This window comes from Callospermophilus lateralis, chromosome 2, assembly GCF_048772815.1.
Source record: "Callospermophilus lateralis isolate mCalLat2 chromosome 2, mCalLat2.hap1, whole genome shotgun sequence".
NCBI lineage: Eukaryota > Metazoa > Chordata > Mammalia > Rodentia > Sciuridae > Callospermophilus > Callospermophilus lateralis.
In genome coordinates, this window is record NC_135306.1 from 200,907,493 (window position 1) to 200,919,486 (window position 11,994).

Below are 11,994 nucleotides of genomic sequence, written 5' to 3' on the forward strand. Positions count from 1 at the left end.
CCAGGTGCTGAATCCATGTGCTCATTAATCTGCCAACAGCTCGGGGGAAGTGGGTACAGTCACATTCTTGGTTAAGACGGGGAAGTGGGGGCGTCAGGAGGATAATAAGCGCCTCATCAAAGTTGACAGATCAGGTTTGAACCACACTTTTAAACGGCTGCTGTGGTTTGTGGGCCTTACGGTAAGTACCCAGTTCACAGGGTGGTTTTGGGGACTGCACGAGGTAATGTGTATAAAAGGGCTTAGCCCAGACTTGGCTTCCAGCAGAACATAGTAAACATTAATTTACTGAGAAGCATAAGGAGTGGGATCCCGATCCACCTACACCTGATTCTCAACCGCATTATTTTCTGATTGTGAGATCTCAGGCCCGTCAAGCCACTCTGCGCGTCTAAGCCTTGTGTTCCCCCTGTGAAAATAGGGTAATAATAGCCCTAGAAGAGCATGGAGGATGGAGATAAAGGATGTAAAGTGTCTGGCCAGAAGTGGGCACTCAATAATGGGAGTGATTGTTCGGGATTATCTTTTATTTCTTGTCACTCAGACAGCAACTCTTCCCGGCCTTGTGCAGGAGGCTGGAGGTGGGGCCCTGAGCTCTGCTCAGCTCCTGGCTTTCTCCTCCTGGCCAAGTCAGCCCCTCAGTGGGCCCTGGCCCTAGAAGGGCTTCAGAGGCGTGGGAACACTGTTGCCAGGCACCGGTTGCTAGGAAACCCTCTGTTACTCCTGGCTTGGCCAACTCCAGGAGGGCCCAGCCTCTCTGCAGCGGCTCCTGCCTCCTGTGGCCTCTGTGGACCTCAGAACCACTGTGAAGGGCAGGTGAGGGTGGGGCCCACTACTGCTCACCCCAGGAGAGCAGGGCCAACTTCCAGTGGATGGTGGGCAAGGCCAGGGAGCTGAAGGGGAGCCAAGGAGGTAGGTGGGCCTGGCGGTGAGTGTCGGAGCTGGGGTGGCCCAGGATTCCCGCAGATGAGGGATGACTTCAGGGGCCTGGAGTCACAAGCCCAGGTCTGAATCCTGGCCCGACCACCGATTATGGCCAAATCCCTCATTACTTAGAACTGGTTTCCCGGCTTATAAAATGGGAATAAAAAGAGTTAATCATTAGGTGTTGGGAAGATGAAACAGGGAACAAGAGCTCTGCTTTTTCTCCATTTGGGGTGTGGGTGTCAGAGGGAGGTTGAGGCCTGGGAGAAGGGGTCAGCTCTGGGGGCTTGACTGTCTTCCCGGTCTGGACTGGGGACTGACGAGGGGCTCCTGTGTCCCTTCCTAGGCCCTCAGGGGCCCTGCCCTACAGCATCATGATGGGAAAACTCCCTTTGGGGGTTGTGTCTCCTTATGTGAAGATGAGCTCGGGGGGCTGCACGGACCCCCTGAAATTCTACGCCACCAGTTACTGCACAGCCTATGGTGAGTGTAGGAGCCCCTCCAGGATATTGGGGGGAGAAGGCAGGGGTCCTCAAAGAGAGGAACGGCCCGTGGACGAGTCTCACTGCAGAGCCACCCTCTGCCCTGAATCGATCCATCCCCTGAACCCTCCGAGGACCCTTCCTGGTCGTTCTGACAGCGTGATTCTGCCGCACTGACCTGGCCTCTCCCCATTTGCTGTTCTCGCAGACCTGAAGGGCCAGCTTCGGTCACACTGAGGCTTCCCCTGTCACAGTGACCCTGGGCTCCTGGGGAATGCTATACGGGTCCTGCCTAGAAGCCCTGCCCCCTCTTCCCCGACTCTGCTGACCTGCTGTCCTGTCTCTCTCGTCAACCTCGGCAGGTCGGGAGGAATTTAAGCCCCGGATGGGCAGCCATGTAGGCACTGGCTACAAATCAAACTACCGGCCTGTGGTCTCCTACCAGCCCCACCTGGATACCCTGGACAGCCCCGCCATGGGGTACGTCGGCACGACTCCCTCTCCCACTCCTGCCCGGCTGGACTTAGCTCCTGGGAATGTCAGAGCAAATCGAACCACTCCGGGCTCCCAGGACGGGATCTCCGCCTTGCCAGGCCAAGGCCTGGTGCCCAGCGTGGGTCCCAAGGCCAGCATGTTTCTAGGGTGCCTGGGAGAGGGTTGAGGGAGGTGAGAAGCTTCTGGGCATCAGCAACTCAGCCGCCAAAGAACCAAAGCAGGGGGCCGTGGGGGGCCTAGCTTCCGCTTGTGTCCCCTGCCAGGGAACAAGCCCGGAGCAACTTCCAGTCCGTGACCAGTCAGAGTTACTGTCCCCTGGAGGTGCCTGATGGCACGCAACCACTACCCTGGAACATGTACCAGACGACCTCTGCCTATGGGCGCGAGAAGCCCAACGCGGGCCTCCTCACTAAGGAGGTCAGTGCCCGGCTAAGGCCAGGAGGCAGCAGAGCTCCGAGCGGAGAGGCCCCCAGGCTCGGGAGGCTGGGTGGGGGGTCCTTCCAGAAGCAGGGACAGCACTGACAAGACCTCATCCCTCCACTTCCCTCCTTCCGTCCTGTGGGCATGCTGTCACCATCCTCACCTCTGTCCTGAGCATCCCCTCCACCTGTCCAAGCCCTCGCCACCACCCTCAGGGTCCCACCATTGTCCTTATCACCCCATATTGTTGGTGTCTAAAGTCACTTTATCGTCGCTCATGTCACCACGTAGCACCTGTCACCACCATGACCACCTAGCACGTATCCATTTGTCTACCAACCAGTCTATCCTGATCCTTGCTATTGCGCGTGTGCGTGTGCATGTATGTGCGTGTGCACGTGCGTGTGCCTGCTGCTGGGGATGGAGCGCAGGGCCTCCATTGTGCTAGGCCAGGCTCTAGCCCTGAGCCCCACCCCCAGCCCTGAGCAGGGGGCATCCAGCAGGGGAGAAGGGAGAAAGCAGGAGGGAAGGACTTGGGACAGCTTGGTACTAGACACTGGAAAGACTTGAGGGAGGCTGGTGCTTCTCCAGTTGCAGCCATCCGAGGGAAGCCTTCCAGGCAGTGACAACAGCAGGTGCAAAGGCCCTGTGGGCTGCCGCCAGGACGTGCGGCTCAGTGAGTGTGGTAGCAATGCTGCAGGCTCTGAGGGGAGGACGGACACCTGGCTCGTTCTAAGGGGTCTTTCCGGCTGCCAGCAGGAACACTGCAGGTGTCAGGGGCAGAATCAGGGTCAGGAAGTGATGGCCAGCCCCTCACCTGCCCGGGAAGCTCATTGGTGTTCCCTCCTCCAGGTCAGGAAGGTCCATTTTGACACCCAGGATCATGGAGCCCAGTCTATCACAGGGCTGGAGCCCAAGGAGGTCCCCCTGCTCCACCAGCAGCAGGGCAGGGGCTCCCCGGATTGGGAGAACTCGCGATACGTGAGTGGACTGAGTGGACGGCCCTGCCTGGGCTGCGGGGCTGGGAGAGGAGGCCCCGCCCCTCCTTCCCCCTGCGGAGGAGTGCCGCTCTGGTCACCATGGAGCTGGCCCCACGTTGGTCACCTATGGGCTCAGGCACCGAGAGACCAAGGCTCTGTGACTTGACATTTCCAACACAGCATCACAATGATGATCCGGGTCCCCTCCTCTCCCTGGCCCCACCTGTGCCCTGAACCTTTCAGCCTGCTCCCTTCGCAGCCTTCCTGCCCTCTGGGTCCCTGGAGGCTCATTTCCAGAAGTTGAGGGTGGTGTGGGACTTAGTGATGGTTGGAACGGGCAAGATCTCAGACACCTTGGTGCACTGTCAGGGAAAGCTATTCACGCCCTCCCCTCCCAGGCCCACGGGAGCACACACAACCCAAAAGCTAGTGCCAGTGCCACCCAAAGCCACTGTGCCCTGGTCTGCCTTGTGTCCCCCAATGCTCCACCCTGTGTTCTAGGGCCCACGCTTCATGACTTCTGAGTACAATTCCAAGTACCTCAAGGAGCCGTCCATGCAGCCAGGTATGCCCGAGTCTGAGCCAGTCTGCCCTGCAGCCCACCTCCATCCCCCACTTCCATCCCCCACCACTATCCCCCACCTCCATCCCCCACCTCCATCCCCCACCACCATCCCCCACCACCATCCCCCACCTCCATCCCCCACCTCCATCCCCCACCTCCGAGAGAGACCACCGAGGGCCACCTGGTGCTGGCCTAGGTCTCAGAAGCCACCAGCAGAAGAAAGAAGAACAAAGAGGTAGGTGGCTTGAGGGAACTGTCCCCCGACCCCGGCTGACCTCAGTCCTGTGCCTGACCAGAGCTGGCTGCTGCCCTCAGCACTGCCCCTTCCTTCGGCCTTCCTCTCTTGTTCTCTGGATGGACCTCCGTGTCCTCCCTTCCCCACTTCCTCCTGCCGGGATTTGAGCCTCAGAGGCCATGGGGGAGGAGGTCGCCCAGGCCCCATGGGGACTTGTCTCTCCAGATCTCTTGCAGAAGAAATCACTCGGCGCCAAGGAGGAGACCGGCTTCACCGAGGACGCGGCCAAAAGCCCCATGGTCTTTCCTCCGCCCTCCCAGGCCATGCCCGGGGACCCTGTGAGTTCTCTGCTGGAGTCTCAGGGGGATGGAGGCCCTCCCCCGCCCCCTGGGGCGTTTTAGTTCTTAAAAAAAAAAACGTGAGCTGCAGCCCTGGGTTCCAAACAAGGTGAAGGCGCCTGGGTGAAATCCTCTCTGGTCCAACTACCCCATCTCATAGATGGAAAGACTGAGGTCCAGGGAGGCACAAGGCCACCGCCAGGTTCAGACAAGAGCCTTCCTGCTGGGTCCCATTCAGGGACATGTCCTCCCCCCCCCAACTTTTGCCTTTCCTCAGTCATCCCAGCAGTCCCCATTGGTGCAGAGTCTTGCGGCGTGTTCAGCCAGTGGGGACGAGGAGGCTGAGTGGGGGGGACGGGGCCGGCTTCCTGCGCTGGGCTGACCCTCCTCCTGTGGGTTCCCCCAGGTCCTCCTCTCAAACCGGAGTGTCACCAAGTCGGACTTCCTCCCCATGACTCACCCTCATGTAAGCTGCACCGAGGGAGGCCAGGGACACCTGTGGGGCAGCTAGTGTGGCTCTGGGGAGTTGCGGGAGGGACAGCCACCCTCTAGTGCCCACAGCTGCTCTGCTCTCTCCAGGGAAATGAGTTTCTGCCTGTGCTGGCCAGAGGCTCCGAGCGGGAGACAGGCTACAGCAGAGCAAATGAAAGGACCCTGAACCCCAGAGTGAGTGACAAGGGAGGTTTCCTGGAGGAGCTGGGGTTGAGGCCAGGCTCAGAGGCCTGGGATGCACAGGCCTTGGGGAGGAGGGAGGGTGGCACCGGAGAGGTGTGTTCCGGAAAGGCAAATGAGATTGGCCAGAGGGGGAAGTGCCTCGCCACCACCCCTCCCACCCCGCTGCCACAGCCTGGCCACCCCAGCCTGCCTTCTTGTGGCCCTGCCCCCTGCAGGTGCCCCCTCCCAGCCCGGAACCCAGCAGCATGAGCCACCGTCCATTCCAGCCCCCACAGCGGATGCAACAGACCAATGTTGCCCTGCTGGGCCGCGAGGCTGTGGGGAACAAGGTGAAGCCAACTGCGCCCAGCCCGCCCTCCCAGTCCCCCTCCCCAGCCCTCCGATCCGACACCTCCCTGTCTACCCCTCTTGTTCAGGAGCCCACAGGATTCAGCCTTAACAACCCCACCTATGTCCGGAGCTCCTATGACCCCGACAGGGATAGCCGGTACCTGACCACCTACAATCAAGGGTGAGGCCCCCCTCCCAGCCCAAAGCTGAAATCCATTTGACAGACCGGAAGACTGGGGCTGAGACTGGCAATGAGCTCACAGCCTTGGGGAGAAGAGCAACCCTGAATCCTGAATCCGTGCAGGCTCTGCTAGACATGCTCAGCAAGGCATTCCAGAGCAAGGCACTTTACTGGGTGGGTGGGGAAGGGGACGTGGAAGGGGAGCACAGGCATCCAGTAATGGGGATGTTACAAAGCCAGCTGCCCCATGGGGAAACTGGAAAACAGCACAAAGCACACAGCTCGGAATTTTCCCAGCCCAAAGGCAAGAGAGCGGGGGTATTGATACCCCACACCTAGCAGCCACTGCTACAGGCTGTCACAGGGAATAGTAGAGGCTAGATGTCTCTGTTCAGGTGAAGCAGCTTCCAGCAACCTGAAGGTAGTTCTCTGAGAGATGCAGAGCAAGACAGTGGAAGGCTGGCTGGTGGGCATGGGACAGGGGTCAGTAGGAAGAACAGCTACTAAGACACTACATCTAGTGCCTGGCGGATGGGCTCAGGGCTCCCTGGGCAGGAGAGAGGCATCAGGGAGGGCTTCCAGGAGGAGGTGGCCCTGGTGCCCTGGGGGAGCCTCCCGGGGCCAGCACTGCAACATAGAGGGCATTTATAGGAGTGGAATAGAGGAAGTGTAATCTGGGGGACAAAATCTCTGAGCCGGGGAAACTCAAGTGGCATCCATATTCATACTGTCCCCCCAACACCTCAGTATTCCAAGGTGCCCCACCGCGCCCTCTCTTCTCAGGCTCCCCCTCTCCAGACCCCTGATCCACTCACACGTGTCCCTCTGCCCTGCTCCTCCAGCCACCTCTCCTGCCTCCAGACACCTTGCAGATCCGTTCATGTCAGGTTCTCACCGAGCCCTGAGTGCAGGCAGGGTCCTTGTTACGGGTGTGAGCAAGAGGGTCAGGAGGGCCGGGGGGCCGGGGCGGGGGGGGGAGGACCTAGAGGTGAGGGCAGGGGGCAGCTTCAGCGGGAGTGTTATCCCGCTGAGGGGAAGCCCTGCCCAGAGACCAGAGATGGAGCTGGAAGCCCTGGGCTAAATCCCTCCCCTTGGGACAAGACACTGAGCTCAGATTTGGAGCAAGGGGCTACTCTAGTTCCCAAGGGGTCCAGGGGGAGGGGCAGAGGCTCACTCAGGGTGTCAGGGGCCACTGTGTGCCTGCCCTTCAGGAGGTGGCTGTCCCCTTCCTAAGAATCCAGCAGTTTGGGCTGGTCCTTCCCCTGTCCACCGCTTGCCTGCTCCTGGGCTCCTGCCAGGTGTCAGGCACACACTGGTCCACCCTGTGCACCTGGAACCCCCAAGGCATTAATTATTGACTTCCACACTGACCTACCTGTACCCCCTCTTCTGAGCTCAAGGGCAGGGCTTGACACCCTCAGAGCCTGGCTCAGGGCTCAGTGAGCATGGGATTTGATGGGAGGAGAGGCAGGACCCCAGGGGGAAGCCGGGGAGGCAGGACGCCCCCACCCCCAGAGGTGGGAGGGCAGGCTTCCTGAGGGAGAGTTCTCCACGTGGACAAGGGCTTCGAGTGACCAGGCGCAGGGGACACAGGCAGAGGTAAGGAGGCCTGAGGGATCCGAGGGCTGAGATTCCTGCAGAGGCCCTGGAGGTGAGTAGAGGCCCCTGGGAGGCCAACAAGAGCCCCCTCCTCTCTAGGTACTTTGAGAACATCCCCAAGGGTCTGGACCGGGAAGGCTGGACTCGAGGTAGCATCCAGCCTCAGAAGATGGGAGGCTATGCCCTCAACCAACCGGTCACTCGCATGGAGGCCACTCCCAATCCCACAGAGAGCCTGAGGCGCCTGCACCCCCATGTGGGAAGGTAGCACCCCCATCCCAGTTCTCTCCCCTCCTCACTTCCCGGCCAGCTCCAGGCCAGCTCCAGGGCACTGTTTGTCTGTCCCTCTGAGAGGCCATTTCCTCTCGATCCTGGCCCCTGGCCTCTGTCCTCCTGCCCTCCTGGGCTCCTTCCCTCCTCTGTCCAGTGACTCTCTCCTCTGCACGGCTGTTCCCCCTGCGTGGCCCTTGGAGGCAGGGGCAGTGGAAGATGCATCCAAAGATGAATGGACGGTGGCTCTGCCTCTCCGGTCACTCCTCGCTGCTCAATTCCTCAAAACCTACGCTTTCGCAACGGAGGCCAACTTGGCAGGCAGCGAGTGTCTGTGGCTTGGCCGCCCTGACAGGCTTGGCGTCCTCTCAGGCTCCCCGGGAGGGGCCTGCAGAAGAGAAGGCCCAGACCCCACGGCCCCTGTCTCCCACTGTCCTCCTCTCTCCCTGCAGAACCCTGACCTCAGTTGACCCCTTCTACCGAGACACACCTCACAGCAGCCGCTACCCAGCGTCCAGCTGAGCCAGAGGCTCTGGTAAGGCCCCAGCCACCTGCACCTCTCCCTGTGTCGGGGGGGCAGTGTGGGCCAGCCCGTGCCCAAGCCCGGGTCAAGCAACCTTTTGGGGACCTGAGCCCTGAGTGGGGGTGGGCGATGGGGGGCCTCCCAGAGGTCAGAGCCTTGCCTGTGCTCTTTCCTCCCAGGTTTACTGACGCCGCAGGACAGAAGTCAAGCCTCTGTCCCCGTCCCCACCCACTCCCCCACAGTGCATCCCTAGCTACTTTCCTGATGAAATAAAGAACACTGAAGGAGAGAAGTGTCATGGTCCCTGTCAGGGTGGCTGGAAGGGGAGGGGTGAGCCGGGGCTGTGGGTGCAGGGGGTGGGCGTGGGGCTAGCGCTGGATTTGGAGTCAGGGGCTCCGTTGGAACTTGTGAGTCACATGATTCAACAGATGGGGTGCTTCATTCTGTGCTGCCTGGGACCGTGCCTGGTTAAGTGTGGATGGCAGGTCCCCAGGGGGGGACGGGGAGAGGGAGGCAGAAGAGGGAGGGTGTCGAGAGGCCGGTCGCTGTCCTTCTCTAGGTTTTGGCTACTTGGTCTACAAAATAGGGGTGAAGATTGGGACAGGGCTTCCACGTCCCTCCTGGGTCCCACAAGGGATGTCTTCGGAAGAGGGTGTAGCAGGGAAGGGAGAGTGGCAGGATCTGTCTCTGAAATGCAGGCGCGTCTGAAAAGAAAGGGCACTGGACACCGGCCCGGGATGGGGGGTGCTGATCCCAAGGGTTGGGGCTCGGGGCTTCTTGCCCTTCAACCAAGTGACCGGAGCAAGGCAGTCCCTCTGTGAGAAAGAGAACCAGGCGTTCACCAGAGGTGCGCCTGAGCAGAGGCCCTGCTGAGCCAGCCTCTGTGGGAAATATTTACATGTCTTCCTCCACCGGCTGCGGCCTGGCCCCGGGGCCTCCAGACCCGAAGGCATGATCTGGGCCGGCTCTCAGCACTGTCCGTCCCCTCAACCAGGGGACTTTGAGCAGTGCGCAACTACACAGTTGAATGCTGTGGTCCTGTCAGACCCTTATTTTGTACATGAAGAGCCTGGATCCAGAGAGGGTACATGAGCTGCTGAGGTCATATGACACCAGCCCAGGGCCAGGACTGCCCCTGTGCCCTGCTGCTCAGCCTGGTGTGCAGAAGGGCACTCAGGGTCCCTGCACCCAGCCGGCTCCTTAGTGGGTGTCTGTGGAGCAGCTCGGCTGGCCCTGGATCCTAGCTGTACCCAGTGCAGTCCTGAGTGGCAGGCCTGGGGCTGTCCGCAGCCTAGCTGGGGCTCCATGTGGGCTGTGGGTGGCCCCAGATGGTTCCAGCATTGGAGGAGGGGATTCGAGGACATAGAGTCTCTGGGCTACAAACCCAGCCAGACTCAGGACCCAGCGACAGCCCCGTAAACTGTAGGTGGGGACCTGCTGGCCCATACCCCCAACACTGAGGGTGAGTCACCAGCCATGACTTGGCCATGGCAGAGTGGCAGTGGGAGTGAGGGGATCCCACAGCCCCTCCCTGCCCAAAGACACACACAAGTCCACGCTGCCACTGCAAACACACAAATGCAAATAAAAACGGCACAGACCCTCGGAGACAGCTCCCGCAAACGCACAGGCACGTATGTGTCAACAGACAAATATACAGACGCGGCCACCACACACAGACACCCAGGACGAACATATGTGGACTTAAGATGTCACACAAAGAGCCAAGATGCTCGCTCACATAGGCGTGTGTGTGCACAGGGACCTAAAGTCATGCACACATGACAGGGGCAGGCAAAAACCAGAAGCATACGCAGAGGTGACACAACACACACGCCACCCCTCGCACCCCACCCCACCCCACGCACTTTCCGATTCTCCTTTCCGGGGAGGTCCTATCAGCTCGAGTTTCCTGCTCATCCTACTTCTACCTGGCCAACGGGGGATATGGTGTCGGGGACACCGGAGCCTGGTTACACGTCCCCAGCCCCACCCTGTCCTATGGTCCTGCACCCGGTTTCCAGGTCACGAGAGCTGGGCCACCTCACGAGGAGGCCTGAGCCCGCCCAGAGCAGGGGAACGTGGCCTGCCTGCTGGCTTTCTCTGATCCTAGGCCCAGGCCAAGGGGCTGTGGGAGGACGGTGGCCCAGGACATGGGGTGCCAGGAAGAGGGTCCAGGAGGGGCAAGACTGCAGTCCTGGAGCCCCTGCCTAGTGCGGGTGTGGACTTCCCCATCTCAGAGGCAGACATGAGGAGGTGGCATGGGGCCGGCTGGCCAGAGGGGCAGCATCTGGTAGGGCATCAGTCACCTCCAAGTTGCCCTGGCCTCTGCTGGGACCACGGTGCAAGGAGTTAGAGGGGAGGGCTCCAGGGGAGGGTGGGGCAGTCCCTGGAGGGGGGGCCTGCAGGCGAGGACAGTGGAGAGGGATGAGCCCCAGGCACGGCAGGGACAGGGGACAGTGAGCCTAGAAGTGGGTGCTCCCACAGGGAAGGCAGGTGGCTCCAATTCCAGGAAGCCTTGAAGACCACGTTAGGGATCCTCTCTGTGCCCCGCTTCCGATGAGGAAGCTCAACAAGGGGACATACAGTGACCGTCCTGTTCACAGCTGAGACTCCAAAGCCCAGGACAGCGCCTGTCACCTTTGGAGTTGGTGAACATTCCATGGAGGAAGGCACCACCCGGCCTGCCAGAGGAGGTGTCCGGTGTGGGCTTCTGACCATCACCCGCCCTGACCAAGGTGTCAGTCAGCTGCCCTGCACCTCTGCAGCTGGCAGCAGAACCCTGCTGAGTGTCCCCTTGCCCAGCTGCCTCTGCTGTGGCCCCGAAGGACCCCTACTGTGCCCAGGGTGTGCCTCTTCTCTGCACCGTGCCCTCCTGGTCTCCCTCACATGGCACCTGCCCACCTCTGACCAACTCCAGCCAGCTCCCTGTGGTGGCCTGAGGGACTTCGCGGGTGCTGAGGCGTCCTCTGCCTCCCCAAGCTCTTCAGGCTACTGAGCCCCAGACAGGGACTGGCTGGCTGCGTGGGTTTGGCCCTGTCACCCTCCTGCCCTGTGCCCTCAGGGGAGTGTAGGAGAGCTCCTGCTTCTCAGCAGGCCCTATGAGGGGGTGGTGTGATGGCTCAGAGATGAGTGACAAGCAGTCAGCCCCTTGGGGACAGCTCTGAGTAAGGAGCCCGGGGAGGGGTATGGATTGTGGCTTCCTTCTTCAGTGGCCTCATCCCCTTGGACCTCCGAGGTTTGAGCCTGCAGCCTGGCCCCCCACCGGGGAGCTCTCCTCTCCAGGACAAGGCGGGTGGCAGCGCCTGGTGTCCCAGGCCTGGGCTCTGGAGTCAGGCGGCCAGGGTTCAAACCCCAGTGCTCCACAACCTGCGGGCAGGTTCTACAGTCAGCAATGCAACCTCCAGTTGGTCACTTAACCATTCTGAGCTTCTGGGCTTGTCACCCTGCCTCGAGGGTGACACGAGATGCTACACTCAGAGCACTGAGCAGGACACTTATTTTATTGCAGGAGCAGAGGGAACAGGCCTAAATGGGATGGGAGCTTGACCAAACCACACTGCTGATGTCATAAGGTCTGTCCCCTGATCACTGCCCAGCCTGACCGGGCGGCCCTGGCACCCCGTCCCTAAGGCCACCCTCTGCCAGGCCCTGCTGGCAGCTGCCTGCCTGTCCCTTTACCCAGTAACCAGGCTTGGAGTGTTCATCAGAGCCACCCCTTCCGGCGGGTGACTCTCGTAGCTGTTGCTGAGCGCTCCCTCCCCCTCCCACAGATACTTCAGGGAGCTTTCTAGGTATGCAGAGAGGATGATTAACCTTTCTGCAGCTCCCACCGCCTGCCAGGTGCTGAGAATACTCTGTGGGCCTTCACCTCGTGCAGGGAGAACACAGGAGGGGCCTCCCTCTGGGGGAGGGCTGGGGACACAGGTGGGAGGGGTGCTGACGGCAGGGATGTGGGTGTGGGGTCCAGAAGGATG

General features: G+C 60.9%; 1 protein-coding gene across 2 annotated transcripts; it reads left to right on the top strand.

The window, feature by feature from the left end:
* Positions 1-1,298: 1,298 nt before the first annotated feature.
* Positions 1,299-8,016, top strand: Saxo4 (stabilizer of axonemal microtubules 4). 2 transcript variants are annotated; one of them, XM_076844676.1, is made up of 12 exons: positions 1,299-1,407; positions 1,769-1,886; positions 2,165-2,318; positions 3,174-3,302; positions 3,803-3,866; positions 4,327-4,439; positions 4,846-4,905; positions 5,019-5,105; positions 5,330-5,443; positions 5,531-5,625; positions 7,324-7,488; positions 7,947-8,016. In XM_076844676.1, exons 1-12 carry the CDS (start codon positions 1,299-1,301, stop codon positions 8,014-8,016), a joined length of 1,278 nt encoding a protein of 425 aa, XP_076700791.1. The 2 variants fall into 2 exon arrangements, with proteins under 2 accessions (XP_076700791.1, XP_076700792.1); XM_076844677.1 differs by lacking the exon at positions 4,846-4,905.
* The last annotated feature ends 3,978 nt before the right edge of the window (positions 8,017-11,994 follow it).

Bases quoted from the DNA above. Each gene is read 5' to 3' on its own strand.
- Saxo4 (XM_076844676.1), top strand. From the start codon at position 1,299: ATGATGGGAAAACTCCCTTTGGGGGTTGTGTCTCCTTATGTGAAGATG. The intron at 5,444-5,530 runs GTGAAGCCAACT...CCTCTTGTTCAG, and splicing joins GCGAGGCTGTGGGGAACAAG to GAGCCCACAGGATTCAGCCT. The intron at 5,626-7,323 runs GTGAGGCCCCCC...CCTCCTCTCTAG, and splicing joins CTGACCACCTACAATCAAGG to GTACTTTGAGAACATCCCCA.